Raw genomic sequence first — 14,806 nt, 5'->3', positions numbered from 1 at the left:
ACTATACATGCACTTTTATTGAGCGTTCCAGAAAATTAAGCCATTCCTATGTGTATTTGACTAAGCAGTGAGTGCACTGTTGACACTTAAGAATGAGTCTTCAGCCAACCTGGTTTAAACAATCTACTGACTAGTTCAAGAGACCGGGCTAGTTCAAGTTTCTAAAGGCTCTAGTTTACCTGTTTGGTACTAGAAAAATTGCTCTTACTAACAGGCAGACCACAGACGTAGCTAATATTTAATGAAGAAAACCCTAAGAACAAAAGAGTACAATAAAGGGAGAATGGCTGATTTCCTGTGATCAAATCCTCACTTTTTAAAAGTGTGATGCTCATAAAGTGCTTTCCCTGACATTTTTTCATATTTTTCATATTTTCCAATTATGATTATCTATATGCTTTTTTAAAAAAGTGTTTCATTACACTGCTGTTGATAAATTGTCTGAGCTGTTGTAGAATACCTTAGATTGTCAAACAAATCGTTGTCACTTCTTGCAATCATCTACAACACGTATTTTTGATCCAATAGAATTTTGTTTGAGGAAGAACACTTAATCCATGTGAACATTTTGCACATAGGATAGATGCCTTATGTTAAGATTTCAGAAGCAAGAAGCAATATATAAGCTGGAATTTTATAGAACAAAATTCACCACAATAAAACTTTAGTCTTCTCCATTCTTGGCTTGTGGTACATCCTCAGCTGTAACTATTTTTTACATTTTCATAGCTCCTTTTGAGACTGCCCTTAGAATTCATTGTTCTTCTGTAACTCCCTTTATAAAATCACTATACTGCTATAATACAGGTGGAAATATTCACACAGAAAACACCATTTAATTTAAAAATATTGAAAACATTTAAATTGAGCTGTAAAATAATTCCATGACTAGGAAGCGTTCAGAACAAATTGCGGCATACAAAAAAAATACTGCAAGTGCATACAAATCCATTCACTAGATATGATGTGTTCCAGGTTTATTTTGTGCTTGTTAGAATATGAGACTTGGACAAACGCATAGGTATCTTCAAGCACAATTCAAACACTCAAAGTTATGACTCTACAAGACTTAGCTATCTGATTGGATTTCATTGCTCAAAAAGTGAGCTGGCTTTATTATGCCTCTTACCAGAATAAGCTTGAAAATGTGCACACTATTGACTCATCTTGAAATATTTATGAAGCCAGTAAAACTGATTTTGTTCTGAATGCTTATACTGTACAACTTGTAGCATAGGACAGTTGTTTTTTCCTGTGCTCTTGTACTTTATATATAAAATTTGGCAAAAGCATTTCATTTTATGCCTACTGTCAGTTATCAAAATGTTTTTAATATAAATAAGTACTTAGCAAAGTTTATCTAGACATTACAGGAAAAATTGAAGCCATTATTCATAAACAAGAGTGTGGTGGTTAGATGAGTTGAGTTCATTGTTTGTCTTGTAGGGATCCTGTATTTACACTAATAGTTTACTTAAATGTATTTGGCTGATTCCCTGAAAATGCAAAAAAGATATTTCACATTCCAGTTAAGAACTTACTGTCTATCTGAGAAGATTAATTTTGTTTAAAAATAAGTTTTACAAGCTTAGGAAAGTTTATGTGAAAGTTTCTGTCTAGAATGATTCTCTATTTTACTCACTTGCATTGTAGATTTGTGGGGGACTGGTTTACTAGAAGTAATTTTCCTAAGGTTCTGTGGCATTGGTAACCATATAACTATATAAATCACCTTTTAAAGATACTTACAGAATATTCATACTGGTAGTATTGTCCAATGACTGAAAATGAAATCAGGAGTCATGGCACTATGAAGACTTAAACTTGACAGTAAATTTACTAACTAATAATAAGCCTATTTTCAAAAAGTGTATCTCTCATATGTACATTTACCAGTCGTGATCGGTGCAACTCTAACCTGTGTTAACATCTCTAACAGAAAATAGGTTCAATCCAAATTATTTTGTTGAGGTTTTGTAAAAGTGTCCTGCATTTTCATGTGCCTCAGCTGCTTGGTAGGACAAAATGACTCTTCTGTGAAAAAAAATATAATCATATTTTACTTTAACAAAAGAGGTATAAGAAGTGAAGTCACTAGCTGTGCCAAATGGCAGCAGTGTCACATTGAGGAGTACCATAGTCAAAGTGACATTTGGTAAGGAGCACCATGAAAGAAAATTATGTGATTCAGCTTAAAGCTGAATTGTCTTTTCTGATATGTGTACAGTTATTTAATCTGTCAGAGGATCTGTTTCAACTGATGAAAACCATGAAATGATGTATATGCTTAGAGGCTGTCTAAAGGTTCCTTGACCAGTTTTGGATATGCCAGTAGAGGAAGACCAGCATACTAAGAATGAAAATATGTGATAATTTGTGCCTTTAGGAAATAGCAAGTGTTATTTTTATTCCACAGAGAAATCCAATATAAAGGTTTTATATGAATTCATCATAAAGTAACTGAATCTTAATTTGTCTGTTCAATATAGTGTTGTTAATGAATATAATAATGCTAATGGAGGAAGGGAGAAAGGGTCATTCTAATATTATCTACCTGAGTTTAATTATCCTCTCTCTGTAATTGCCTGTTAATGAAAGCCTTTAGAGATAAAGGGTAAAACCCTTAAGGATGCCCATATTAGTAATAATGGCAAAGTAATAAAAACAGTGTAATGTCCCTTTTCCTGTTTATCTATTACACTGTGAGTAAGTAGTTATGCTTTAGAAATTTGTTAAAATGGAGAGTGGAAAGGACAAGAAATATTCTAGTAGTTGCTGTAGACTTCAAAGGCAAAAGTAAAATATGAAAGTCTTGGGTTTGTTTGATCTCACTAAGTTTGAGGCTGTTTGCATATTTTTCTATTAGTATTCTCTAACAGATTTGATTAAATGTATTTGAGAAATTGTATTTGCTCTAAGTAAGTCACGTTCTAGGATGTTAATGTTTACCCGAAGTTTTAAACATTACAAATAGGTTGCCTGTCTTTGACCAGGTAAAACTGTGAACAAACCAGAGACCTGAATAGTTAAAATAAATATTTTTAAATAATCTTTTATAACTGTTACTTGACCATAATAAAAACTAATAAGAATCACATAGGTCCTGACAGTAATACTAATAAAAGGATGTGTGATTTACAGGAAGGCAGTTCAGCAGTAAGGGATGAACAGGTTAGCACTGCTAGTGAAGACACTGGGTCGTACCTACTACATGAGCAGCAAGACTGTCTGGTCTGTCACGAATCTCTGGAGTTGGACGAGACCCCAGAACTGGTAGAGGCAGCAGCTCCTGAAAGCTATTCTGAATCTGTCTGTGAAGAGGATGTCACTCTTGCTTTGAAAGAGCTAGATGAGAGATGTGAAGAAGAAGAAGCTGACTTCTCTGCTTTGTCTAGGTAAGATTAATACCAGTTATAAGTAACAGAAGTTACATGTTATCAGTGCATTATCAAGCTGGCTTTTCTATGGTATGGAGATTTCCATTAATCCCATAATACAAAGATATAAAACAATGGTTTGCATACCTGAAATAATGGTTGATCAGTTTTGCCTGTTACAGCAACTAAACTCAAAACTTTTTTCAGCGGTTGTTTCTGGTACAAGGAAAACAGTTGTGCAGGAAAATATAAGAATTCTTGGATAAAAGAAATTAGTGCTTTTCTTCACCATCAGTAAGACAGAAATGTGAAAAATCAGCTGCAAACAGTATAACAGAGAAAAAGCTCTTGAACTGCTCTGACTTATACTAGCATCCAAAGACATGAACAAAATCAGGGAAAAAAGTAAAATTTTTTTTTTTTTTAATCAAAGCTCCTATAGAAGTCAGGTCAGTTTATCTTTGAATTTGCTCAAGGGTTATTTCCATTATTAAGGTTCGTAAGTCTCCTGTATATTTCTAAGACATTTTAAAATAACTTTTTTTTCATTTTAATATGGAGAGCAAAAATTACTGTTGAGACAAAAAATTAAAGTTACTCCTAGGTGATGAAGTAATATTTAAAGTGAAACTCTAAGTCCCCTAGAAGTAACAGTCTAGGAAGGAAGGAAAACAAAGAAGAAACTCCAAACAAACAAACCCACAAACTAAAACAAACAAAAAATAACCAAATTGTTCATAGGCTTCTTCATATTTAAAATTTGTTCAGAAGTTTAGATTGAATAATAGAGAGACTTGGTATATATAGGAACCTAGACTTGACATTGTTCTTTCAGAGAGATCTCTTAAGGAGGATTTTTCAGAAAAGAACACAACAGGAGATATAAAAGAAGTTGGTTGAGAAGGTTTTATTGGGAGAGACAGAGAAACTTGGCTCTTGTGATCCCATCCATGACCTACTGTACTATGCCTTGTGAGAATTCAAGGCTGGTACCAGTTAAGAGCAGTTCCTCATTTGCAACTGAACAATCCCTCAAGGTTTTATTTTATTTACACAAAGCAAGCAAATTAAAAGCCCCATAAATCTAGTCTAAAGAGAGATATAGGTGATAGGGTTGGTACTCTGGTTAGGAAATATCTAGGTATATCTAATATGAAGGTATCTAAAACCAGCACCTGTACTTCTTGTTTAAGACATGTTTAAGTCTTGTTTAAGATGTACTTAGTGCTGCTGTGGATGAGGCAGTTGTCATAAAGAAAAACTGTATGTGATTTAAAAGATTATTTTAATAAACTATCTGTATGCTTGGAATCCTCCAACACATATTTGTGCTGCCTACATACAATTATACAAGAAGAAATGTCAAAATATATCATCCCTTGTAATACAGAGTATTTTAAGTTAATCATTATTTTAATGATTGGAAGTAGTATCATTGATTAATTTATAGATATTTTTATTGGATATTTGGTGCCTAATGGAAACTATGTCAGCAGACTGTTCTGTGAACAAAGGCCTGTTAAACTGATTGCCCATAAAAATCAGTGTTTTGATCTATGTCTGCTTATGTTACTTAAGTCAGTTATAAAGCACTGTTATGTTGCTAAATGAGCTCATGTGCTTCCCTTAAGGAAGGCTAAAACTTGTTACAGATATTGGTGGACCATCTGTTCAGATCAATAAAAATTTGAAGAATGGGATGTTACTTCAGTTATTGGGGGCAAGAAAAAATGTCTAAGTGGTGTCCATATATAATGCTGTATATACCTATATATAACCTCCAGGCAACTCTTTGTCTGTAGTTCTGTGTAGAACTGACGTGTAAATTTTGGAGAGTATAAGCAATTTTAATATGGTGCAGCAGCAAAAGTTTTTGCTTGTTTACTCTTTTCTTTGCTACATAGTTACATAGATCTTAGTTGATCTGTTACTTATTTTACAAAATGCAATTCTGAATCAAAAATTCTTATTTTTTTCCTTTTTGCAAAAATGAAGGTGTTTTTTTCCTGAAAGGTTTGCTGAGGAGGTAATTTCTGTTATTTATTGTTTGTAGTCAAGATGAAGAAGAACAGGATGGTTTCCCAGAAGTGCAAACTTCCCCTCCTCCTTCTCCATTTCTTTCTGCCATACTGGCAGCTTTCCAGCCAGTGGCATATGATGATGAAGAGCAGGCCTGGCGCTGCCACGTCAATCAAATGCTGTCAGATACAGATGGATCCTGTGCTGTCTATACGTTTCATGTCTTCTCAAGATTGTTTCAGGTCAGTGGATTCTCTGTGTGTGATTGCTCACTGAAATCCTTTTCTCCTACTTCTGTAACTATTCTTCCCCTTGAAACTGCAAAAGCCACAAGTTTACGGTAGCAAGAAGTTTTAGAAAGCAAATCAAAAGCAGACCAGAAAAACACACTGCTAAAGTAATGTTACACTGTCATGCTCTATTTTTCCATAGGATATGTGCTGTATTCATTGCCTAGGAGTGAACCTGCTCAGAAAATAAACAAAAATTGAGAAAAGCACAAAAAAAACCAGTTCTGTGTTTCTTGCAAGCTCTTAGTTCATGTTGTGTTCCTTTCTTTTTTCTGAACACCACCCAGGTTCTGTGGTTACAGAATTAATATCTTTTTCCTGGTTTTTTGTGGGGTTTTTTTTGGTTTTTTTTTTTTGTGGGAGTCATTATTACGGGATCACAGCATGACAAACATTAATGAATTTGTCTTGCATCTGTGTTCTGAGAAAAAGGTTTCTTTCTGCGGAAAAGTAATTGAAACACCAGGAGATCACTGGAGCTGGATGTTTCAAATGCCTCTCTTTAACTATATTTACATCATACATCTGCTATCCAGCACAAAATGTCTATGGCTTAATGTTTCTGGCTCCCTCCTCCCTACATGTAAGGGATGAGTTTTTTACATTTTAACAGTAATGCTTCTTTGCAAATTCCTATGGGTAGAATAAGTATAATTAATTCATTTTATGTACAGGCAATGTCCCAGATGAGCTGAGAGAATATTCAGGATAAGACCTTATGGCTCCAGCCCTTTCTTGTATCTCTAATATTAATTTTTCCTTGCTGTTTGGCATAACATTATAAATTTCTCAGTGAAAGACCCACACTAGCACATAATTTGTCTCATGTGTATGGGCAATAACTTAAACGAATTTGAGTATGAATTTGTCATACTCTGCCTTTCTCATGGAATAATTTGCTTGCACATCTATACCCATTTTCCATTTTATGTTGAACTAATTTCATGTCCACAGTGCCATGAAATTTTTGTTACAGGTTGTAGATTTTTGTCTTTTTGCTTCATCTATATATATCAGGGATTTAGTTTCTTGGTATTATACCAAATGCTGCAGTTGGTTTTCACTCATTCATAGTCATAAGTCATAAAATTGAAAGTCATAAAATGAGAGGTCATATTCTCTTGTTTTCATTAAAAAGGGAGCTAGGAAGAAGGATGAAACTTGGCTTAACAGCTGGAAAGTTGGACACTCTGCACAATAGCAAGCCATGGTGCAAAGCATGGCAAAAAATGTTCCTGAGGAGTTGTTACTGGGTACAGAAAGGGGCTAAAGTGATCAAATGATACTCGGGAGGCCTTATTTGACTGGACCTTTTCATTTTGCCCTCTGGCTCATTCTTCCTGTGTTTAACTTTGCAGATGTCTGTATAATCTTTATATAGTTTTATTCTACATGTAATTTCCAGGATTAATGAAACAGTACATAGCAGAGTGCATTAGGCTAAGCTGTCTGCAGAATCAAACATGATAAACTCAGGACTGATTTTTGAAGAAGGTGAAAACCCTGCAGGTGGCAGTTTTGGACGCAGATGCAGGTCACATACTGGCTCATAAAACTCTGTAATTTTCTGCAACACAAATATGTGAAAATAAAATTGAACTATCTGTACTGCATAAGGGCAAATATTCATCCACCTATACTGAGGCTAGAGGACTAGATATGGAAGGAGTAATTGTCTTTATAGATACTGGCTGGTATTATTGATTTATTGAATTTTCTAGAGTTATTTTTACATAAATATTTGGAGAAAATTACCTATTGGTTTATAATTTAATAAAAATATAAAAAATAGAATGTGATGGAAATTTGTCGGGATGGAAATTTGCTCTGAAATTCTTACCTGAAAAGCCAGAAGAGTAGTAAAATGCAATATAAGATAAAGGTTTTTCTGATTTGACTTCTAGACCATTCAGAGAAAGTTTGTATCTATAACAAATGATTCAGTCAACTTTCTTGGTGAAAGTCTACAGCGCATTGGAACAAAGTTTAAAAGTTCTCTGGAAGTGATGATATTATGTTCAGAATGTCCGACAGTCTTTGTGGATGCGGAAACGGTAAGAATCTCAAACTTGCACGTTGGAGTATCTGTCTGCCTAAACATTTCATGTAACATGTGAAATGATGTTTTACTATGTGGAATAAAATAAACTCTTTGAAATTACAAGGGAATTAAAATCTTAAGTGGCCACTATGTATCATAAACACTGGAAACCACCAGTGAGAAATGCATTTTCTCAAAAAATAGGCTCCAGTTGTAACAGTGAAAACTTAGTGATAGTATATATCACTTTAATTCCCTTACTACTCTTTACCTTCCCTGCTTGTTCGTATTTATTCTATGTTCTCTGCATAGTTAAGAAGGAAGACTACTTAGCTAGAAGCAACTTTGCCTTTTTATATTGTTTTATGTATATATTCAGTGATGCATGAAAAGAACATTCTTGCCACAAATATACAATGAGAAGACTTTGAATTATTTGTTGTCATGCAAGTTGAAAACCTGATTATAATAGATACTAATCCAAGAAGTCATATTGCTCAATGTTCAGCAGCAGTCAAAAAAATTCCTGTGCTAGAATTATCAAGAAAGGAGATAGCAAAACAGGAAACATCACTGAGTTAATGTACATATTCCCAGTAATCCTGCATTTTGGGGGCAGTTTTGGTCCCCTGCTCTCAGATCAAAGGTAGTAACACTGGAATATATTAAAGAAAGATCACAAGGATGATGAAATATGTACATGTAAGATATGAGTATGTAGGCTAGGATTTTTAGCCCTTTAGAAAATACATCTGTCCACAGATGTCTTGTCATGGATAAATGATAGAAATTATTTTATTTTTGTCTTAATTGATGTTAAGGGTGATCGAATTAAGCTAGCAGTGACTTTCAAAACATACAGAATCAAGGTCCTTCATGTGATACATAATCAAAATGTGAAATGCTGTCACTTTTTTTAGTGTCTTTTCATGTTTTCAAAAAGCCACTAAAGAAATTCATGGAAGTAGCCCTCAACAGATCCTTTAAATATGCAGAACAACATGTTGACAGAGGCTAAGAAAGCACTCTGGAGCAGGTGGATCACCTGCTTGCTCTTATTTAAACAACCGCCATTAGACATTGTCAGCTGCAGGGCTGAGGTAGATGGATCTGTGGCCTTGATGCCCAGTGTGAGACACTTTGCCTGACCTGCTTTTTTCTCCCTTGGTACTAAGGGACAACTCTTTCTTCAGGTCTCACTTCAGAATATGAGAACAAAAAGCATGATACAGATAGTGCATTTCAAGGGAAACACCTGTTTGTTTTTTGTTTTCACTTATGCCACTTTAGAAGCAGGAGAAATTTACCAAAAAAATAAATTTCTGTAAGATAAGAAGCCACAAGAAAAGTTACACTAGTACCTAACTGAAACACCATGTGTATTAAAAAAAAAAAAAAAAGCAAATCTATATAAACACAAATATAAAAAGGATATAAATAAATATAGCACACAAATACTTGCATATGTACATGGACATACACACATTAGTGTTGTTACATGGACAAATACTGTATAAATAAATCTTCCCCTCCAAATACTTAAAATGAAATGAACGTGCTTGTCAGATTAATTCTCACTGATGAAGTACAGAGCTCTTAATGTGTGCAAGGACTGACCAGTGTGAGGGAGGAAACATCATGTTAAAGATGCTTATTACAGGAAGTGTCAGGAGAAGGACTAATAAAAAAACATAAGTGAAAATAAAACTACAGGGAGAAACAGTGTGGAAGAAAGCTGAGGTAGCAGCTTTTTCCCTAAGGGAAAAAGAGATTCTGAAACCGTGTTAAAAGAGGCAGTCATTAACAGTAGAAAATTCTTCAAATATCCAGTGGCTCCTGCTTTGACAAAGTCCTGTTTCTTACAGACTGTAGAAACCTTTGCTGCTGGTATAGTTTGTACATGGAGAAGGGCAAGTAACCCTCAGTAGATACTCCTGAGGTTGCTACAGGAGCAATCTAGCAATCCTTTCCCTCCTTCTACAGGCTGTTCTATTTACACTAGTGGTGTGTGTGTATCAAATATTATTCTTCATAATGAAAGATCTAAAAATTGCATTGAAATATCTCTTTCACATGTTAACTAAGTACTACTCTTCTTATTTTGGAATCAAAACTGTTGTTCACTGATTTAAATGGTAGAGCTACATGCGCTAACTCACCTACTCAAAGGTGTCACAGACGACATGCCCAACTAATTCTAATTTGTTTTTCAATATGTGAGTGTGGGATTCAGTATTATGTAATTTAGATATTAGACTGAATGGATTATAGTCAGATGTTACATGACTACAGAATTTGATTGCTTTTATCTTCCAGCTACTATCTTGTGGCCTGCTAGAAACATTGAAGTTCAGTGTTCTAGAGCTCCAAGAACACTTGGATACCTATAATGTCAAAAGAGAGGCAGCAGAACAGGTGAGTCTCTTCTATCTCAAAACAAAAATATTAGAACCTACTCATCAAGAAAATGTTGCAGGTCCTTAATTCTCATCACAGGCATCTAAATGTAAACTGTGGGTAAACACTTCTGAAATAAAATCCTGTTTATTTCCTTACCACTATTCTATGTGTATTATCTTAACCTGGGGGATTTTTTCTTTTTTGTAATTAATTTTTGTTGCACATATTTCTGAAATTGATTTTTAACACATAATACTGCACAAATCCACTAACAGTGGAAAAAGTACATTCCTAATTTAAAAGTCTGCTTTAAAAAGTATTCAAGTATTTCTAACATAAATATCAATAAATAATGGGTTTTTGAAATTTATGTTTTGCTTATTTTGTCAGACTACAGATTAATCTTCAGATCAAGACATTTACAGATAACTATCATTATGGAATTCCAAGTGCATTAACACCCATAATATTCAAGGATCAGGTCAATATATTAAAAGGAATTAAGAAAGCAGCGTATTTATCCTAATACAGATACTGACTTTTTTAGCTGAATCATTCTTCAGACTTCTTGGTGACTGAATCTCCACTGACAGTGATGGGGATTATACAGCTGTGTCACACAGAGACATGTAAATTTAGGGCTTATTTTACAGCTGGATCTCATTGAGGATGATGTTTATGTGATGTCTAGAATAATGCAGATTATTTTTCAAGGTATATGTTAGTGGTTATATCCTTTTTCCAAAGAAATACAGTTTAGAAGTTGAAAATTTCTGTAGCAAGGGTCTCTATATTTGGTTTTGTGAACCTGTGTGTGAAGTTCAGAAAGTAAGATACTAACTTCGGAAAACTGACACAGGTAAGATTTATATTTCAAGAGCCAAAAGAAAACATGGATCCACAATCAGTTTTGCAAATAGAGGGAGAGAGAGAATATATGTTTTTGGTTTTTTTTGTAGAGATGATGATTCGTAGGAAAATAGATCATGCTGAATTTTACTGATCTCAGCAGCCTGTGAGGCCATGACAGTGGCAGTATAGGCAAGTTTGAGTGACAGAAAACAGAACCAGAATTCAAACCATGATGCCTTTGCAGAGCTGTATCTTGCAGCACAAGTGGCTCCATGTTTCTTGATCATGCTGAGTTTATTAGGAAATTATGGCTTTTGCCTTGCAAAGGTTGCTGACAGCTCATCTGTTGAACAGACCAGACATGCACTTTTTTGTGGAAAGGATCTCAAAAGAAATGTGGTTTCCTTGAAACCAATGTTTTAGTATGCCACACATCACTATTAATGTAGATAAACTCTTGGCAGGATCCAGGCCAGCATTTCTGCTGAAGAGTTGCTGCATTTGTTTGTCCTGCTCTGTGGTAATAACAATTTATTTGATCTAATATAATGAGCTACATTTTGCCATGTAGGCTTAATCAGAAACAAAGTGCTCATCTAATGATTAAGTTTATTTTACTCAAGACTATTTAATGTCTGGCAATCTCCAATGCATAATTCTATCAGCACTCCTGTGAGAGCATAATATATTTCATTCCTCCTTTTAGAGAGCAGCCCTGAGGCACAGAGTGTGTAACTGATTTGCCCCATGGTCAGACAGGAAGATTTGTGACAGGGTAAAAAGGGACGTGTGTGTGTGTGTGTCTGTGTGTGTAACTAGAATGATGACTATGCAAACATGGAGAAATTTTACGTCAACTCCCCATTTAGACTAGTTCATCACAGCAATAACCAATGGCATTGTTTTGTGGATTTGTCAAAGTATAACAAATTAAAATTACATCCCTTTCAGATGGCCATGAATTCACTAAAGGCATTATCAAATTTTGTACTGCCACATTTCATATTGACATAAATCCTTGCTGGATATTAAGAGCTTCTTTGTATTTTACTTCACTAGGTAAACAAATACAAGTATCAGTTTGATGGCCTCTGTCATTATATCATAGTGAAGGAGTTGTTTTTTCTGTCAAAAAGGGAATCCAGTAACATGTTTCTGTGGTCATCCTGTCTTCCGCCACAGATTTGTGAGTGACTGGAGCAGGAAGAAAGTTCACAGGGCTAAAGGAATTGTTCTGAAACAACTGAGAGCATTTTGTCAGGGTTTCATTTTTATTTCATCATTTTTAAGCATGTCATTTAGACAATTTAGTGCATTATATAAGTGGTTATTCAGCATGTTAATTTAGTAGTGACTATCTTAAATAAAAATTTACTTTCCTAAAACATTTTAGAAGTATTTCTTTAGCTGTTGGCCCTCTTTTTCTAAGGTGTACTTTATATTAAATGTAAACTAAGAATCTTCTAAGCTATCTTAGATACGTTTTATTGTTTTTTTAGTCTGTCCTCTTAAACAGAGTATAGGGAATGATTAAACAAGACTTCCTCAAGTAAAATCTGAATTTCTGTTGTTACAAACAGCTGTGCTATGTATCCTATTAAATCTGAAAGTATTAAGGCAAAATGCTTAATCAACTTAATGCAGACCCTTGGTTTTTTCATAGAAACACACAGAAAATTGACCAAATTAAGTGGTTTGGCTATTGTATGATACAGTAGATAAATGTAATTTGCTTGTTAATCTAGTGTCCTTTTAGAATCAACCTCTGGAAAAATATGTATGTTAATTTCTTTAATGAAAAACTGTTGTTTAAACTTTATCCTAATAGATGATGTTTGTCACTCTCAGTGCTGTGTAGTGTACAGGCATTCACATGAATCAAATTGAAAAATTAAAAGGCTTGGGCTGCAGTTGCTTGAAACTCTTACCTATGCACCAAGATAAGACAGAAGGGTACCTATAGTACAGGGTGTTTAGCATGTCTGTGTAGGGTTAATCTGCCAAACCAGCCTATGCTATGACCATGACCAACCCAAGACTTCCCTGTGTTATGCTTTCATCAACATTTGTAGGAGATACATGGAGAAAACATGATACAAAGGAAACACATAAAGAAGGTTATTTGGTCACACTATTCCCAAAGAAAAAGAATAGGTCTTTCTACCATGCTGAACATATATTCTGTAAAAATTCTTAAATTAATTTTGCTACCTTTTTGGAACCATTGTTCTGTTTTCTTGCAAGGGGACTGCTTAGACTTCATGTGTATATTAGGGACAAAGATACTGGATCAGATAAATGTAATAGAAAATTCAAGCTTATACACACAGCATTCTGGGCACACCCTTTATTCAGACTGGTTCTAAGATTTATAAAAAATCTTAAAAGGGTGGTGTGTGAAAAGAAATATTAGGTTCCCAATTGCTGATGCTGTTTGTTGCAGTGCAAACCTATTCCATTGTTCCTGATGGAGGCTGTCTGATAAAATGAAAAATGAGATTTGCTGTGGATGTTGGTATCCATGTCACTAATTGAAACTGACACTGCAATGTTCAGAGAATTCCATTTCTCCTCTTGATGAGCACACAGACCTAGTTAATTCACTAAGTAACCTTTATTAAATTGAGCAGATGGGAAATCACATTTTTCTTTTTCTTGCATCAGACAAAGGTTAGAAAAAGGTCACCAAGATTCCCTCTGAGATTCAAGATACCAAACACATGCAGTATGCTAAATTATTCTTCCTTGGATGTATAGATCCTGTTCTTCATTGCAGATCATATTATGCACTTTATCTCCACATGATGCATTCCCATTTCAGTAATACCCATGCTTGCAGTTGTTTGCACTGTACAGAAAAATTTGCTGGGCCCTGTATGAATGGGGTGATGAGGTTGTATTGTCCAAAAAGAACATACTTGATTCTGTAAATGCTTTATAGTAACATAGATATTCACGTGAATGCCAGTACACATGGAGATGTTTTTTTTGAGAATTTTGCATAGTTGGTTAAAGGTAGAAAAAGAGACTGCCCACTGAAATTAATAAACTTGCTGTCCGTTACAGGCACTGGAGTTAAATGCAGCCCTAAGGGGAAACTGCATGTTTGCATTGTGCAATGCAAGAATACTTCATCTCCTTGGCTTGTATGAACTGGAGGTGATGCTAAACTCCCACTGGAGAATTTGGGTTTTTTCATTCCATCCTGTAAACCAGCACTTTCATCTACTTACACAGGAGAGCTCCATTTTCTTCTGTTTCTCAAGCAGTCCCAAGAAATGTAGCAGGCTTATTCTCTGATGTGAATTAGTGCTGTATTTTGAAGGCTGATAAATCACATTGGTGTAAAGCTTGTGCAGAAAGTAAGGAGTGGGATGTTTGTGCTTCCACTCTGTCATTCATTTTCCTGTAACAGTATCAATTCAAACATGGGTTAGTATTTATGCTGAAGTGTACTATCTCCATCTGGGTAATTTAGGCTACAGGAAATAAAAGCTACGAAGTGATATAGCAGAGTAGGTATCATCACTGCAAGCAATATTGGTAAACAATTTATTTCATACCACAATTTTTTACATCATCTGAAAATGTACAAGACAAAGTGGCTTAAGCAATTTCAGCACAGTCTTCAGTTTGCTGTTTCAGAAGATGTTCAATCTTGTTCATATTTATTTTGCAGTGGCTAGAAGACTGCAAAAGGACATTCGGTACTGATGATGGTATTCATGGGACTAACACAGATGCCCAGGTAGGTGTATGTCATTTGTGAGTCTTAGGATATGAGATTAAAAATCATCTTTATTGCACAAAAATTCTAATATTTGTAG

The 14,806-nt window shown here is 34.7% G+C and overlaps 1 protein-coding gene across 9 annotated transcripts in view; it reads left to right on the top strand.

Moving 5' to 3' along the window:
- FRYL (FRY like transcription coactivator) overlaps window positions 1–14,806 on the top strand; it is a 162,078-nt gene that overhangs the window by 138,848 nt on the left and 8,424 nt on the right. For all 9 annotated transcript variants that reach the window (XM_014261370.2, XM_014261363.2, XM_088057017.1 and 6 more), the window contains 5 exons: window positions 3,142–3,395; window positions 5,431–5,638; window positions 7,591–7,740; window positions 10,044–10,142; window positions 14,659–14,727. In XM_014261370.2, coding sequence (XP_014116845.1) covers window positions 3,142–3,395; window positions 5,431–5,638; window positions 7,591–7,740; window positions 10,044–10,142; window positions 14,659–14,727 — 780 coding nt within the window. The remainder of the gene's footprint in view (window positions 1–3,141; window positions 3,396–5,430; window positions 5,639–7,590; window positions 7,741–10,043; window positions 10,143–14,658; window positions 14,728–14,806) is intronic.

Source organism: Pseudopodoces humilis, chromosome 6 (assembly GCF_049639895.1).
Source record: "Pseudopodoces humilis isolate 2021_Gansu_Grassland_sample_001 chromosome 6, ASM4963989v1, whole genome shotgun sequence".
NCBI lineage: Eukaryota > Metazoa > Chordata > Aves > Passeriformes > Paridae > Pseudopodoces > Pseudopodoces humilis.
Note: the sequence above shows the minus strand (reverse complement) of the source record. Positions and strands in the feature narration are given on the sequence as shown.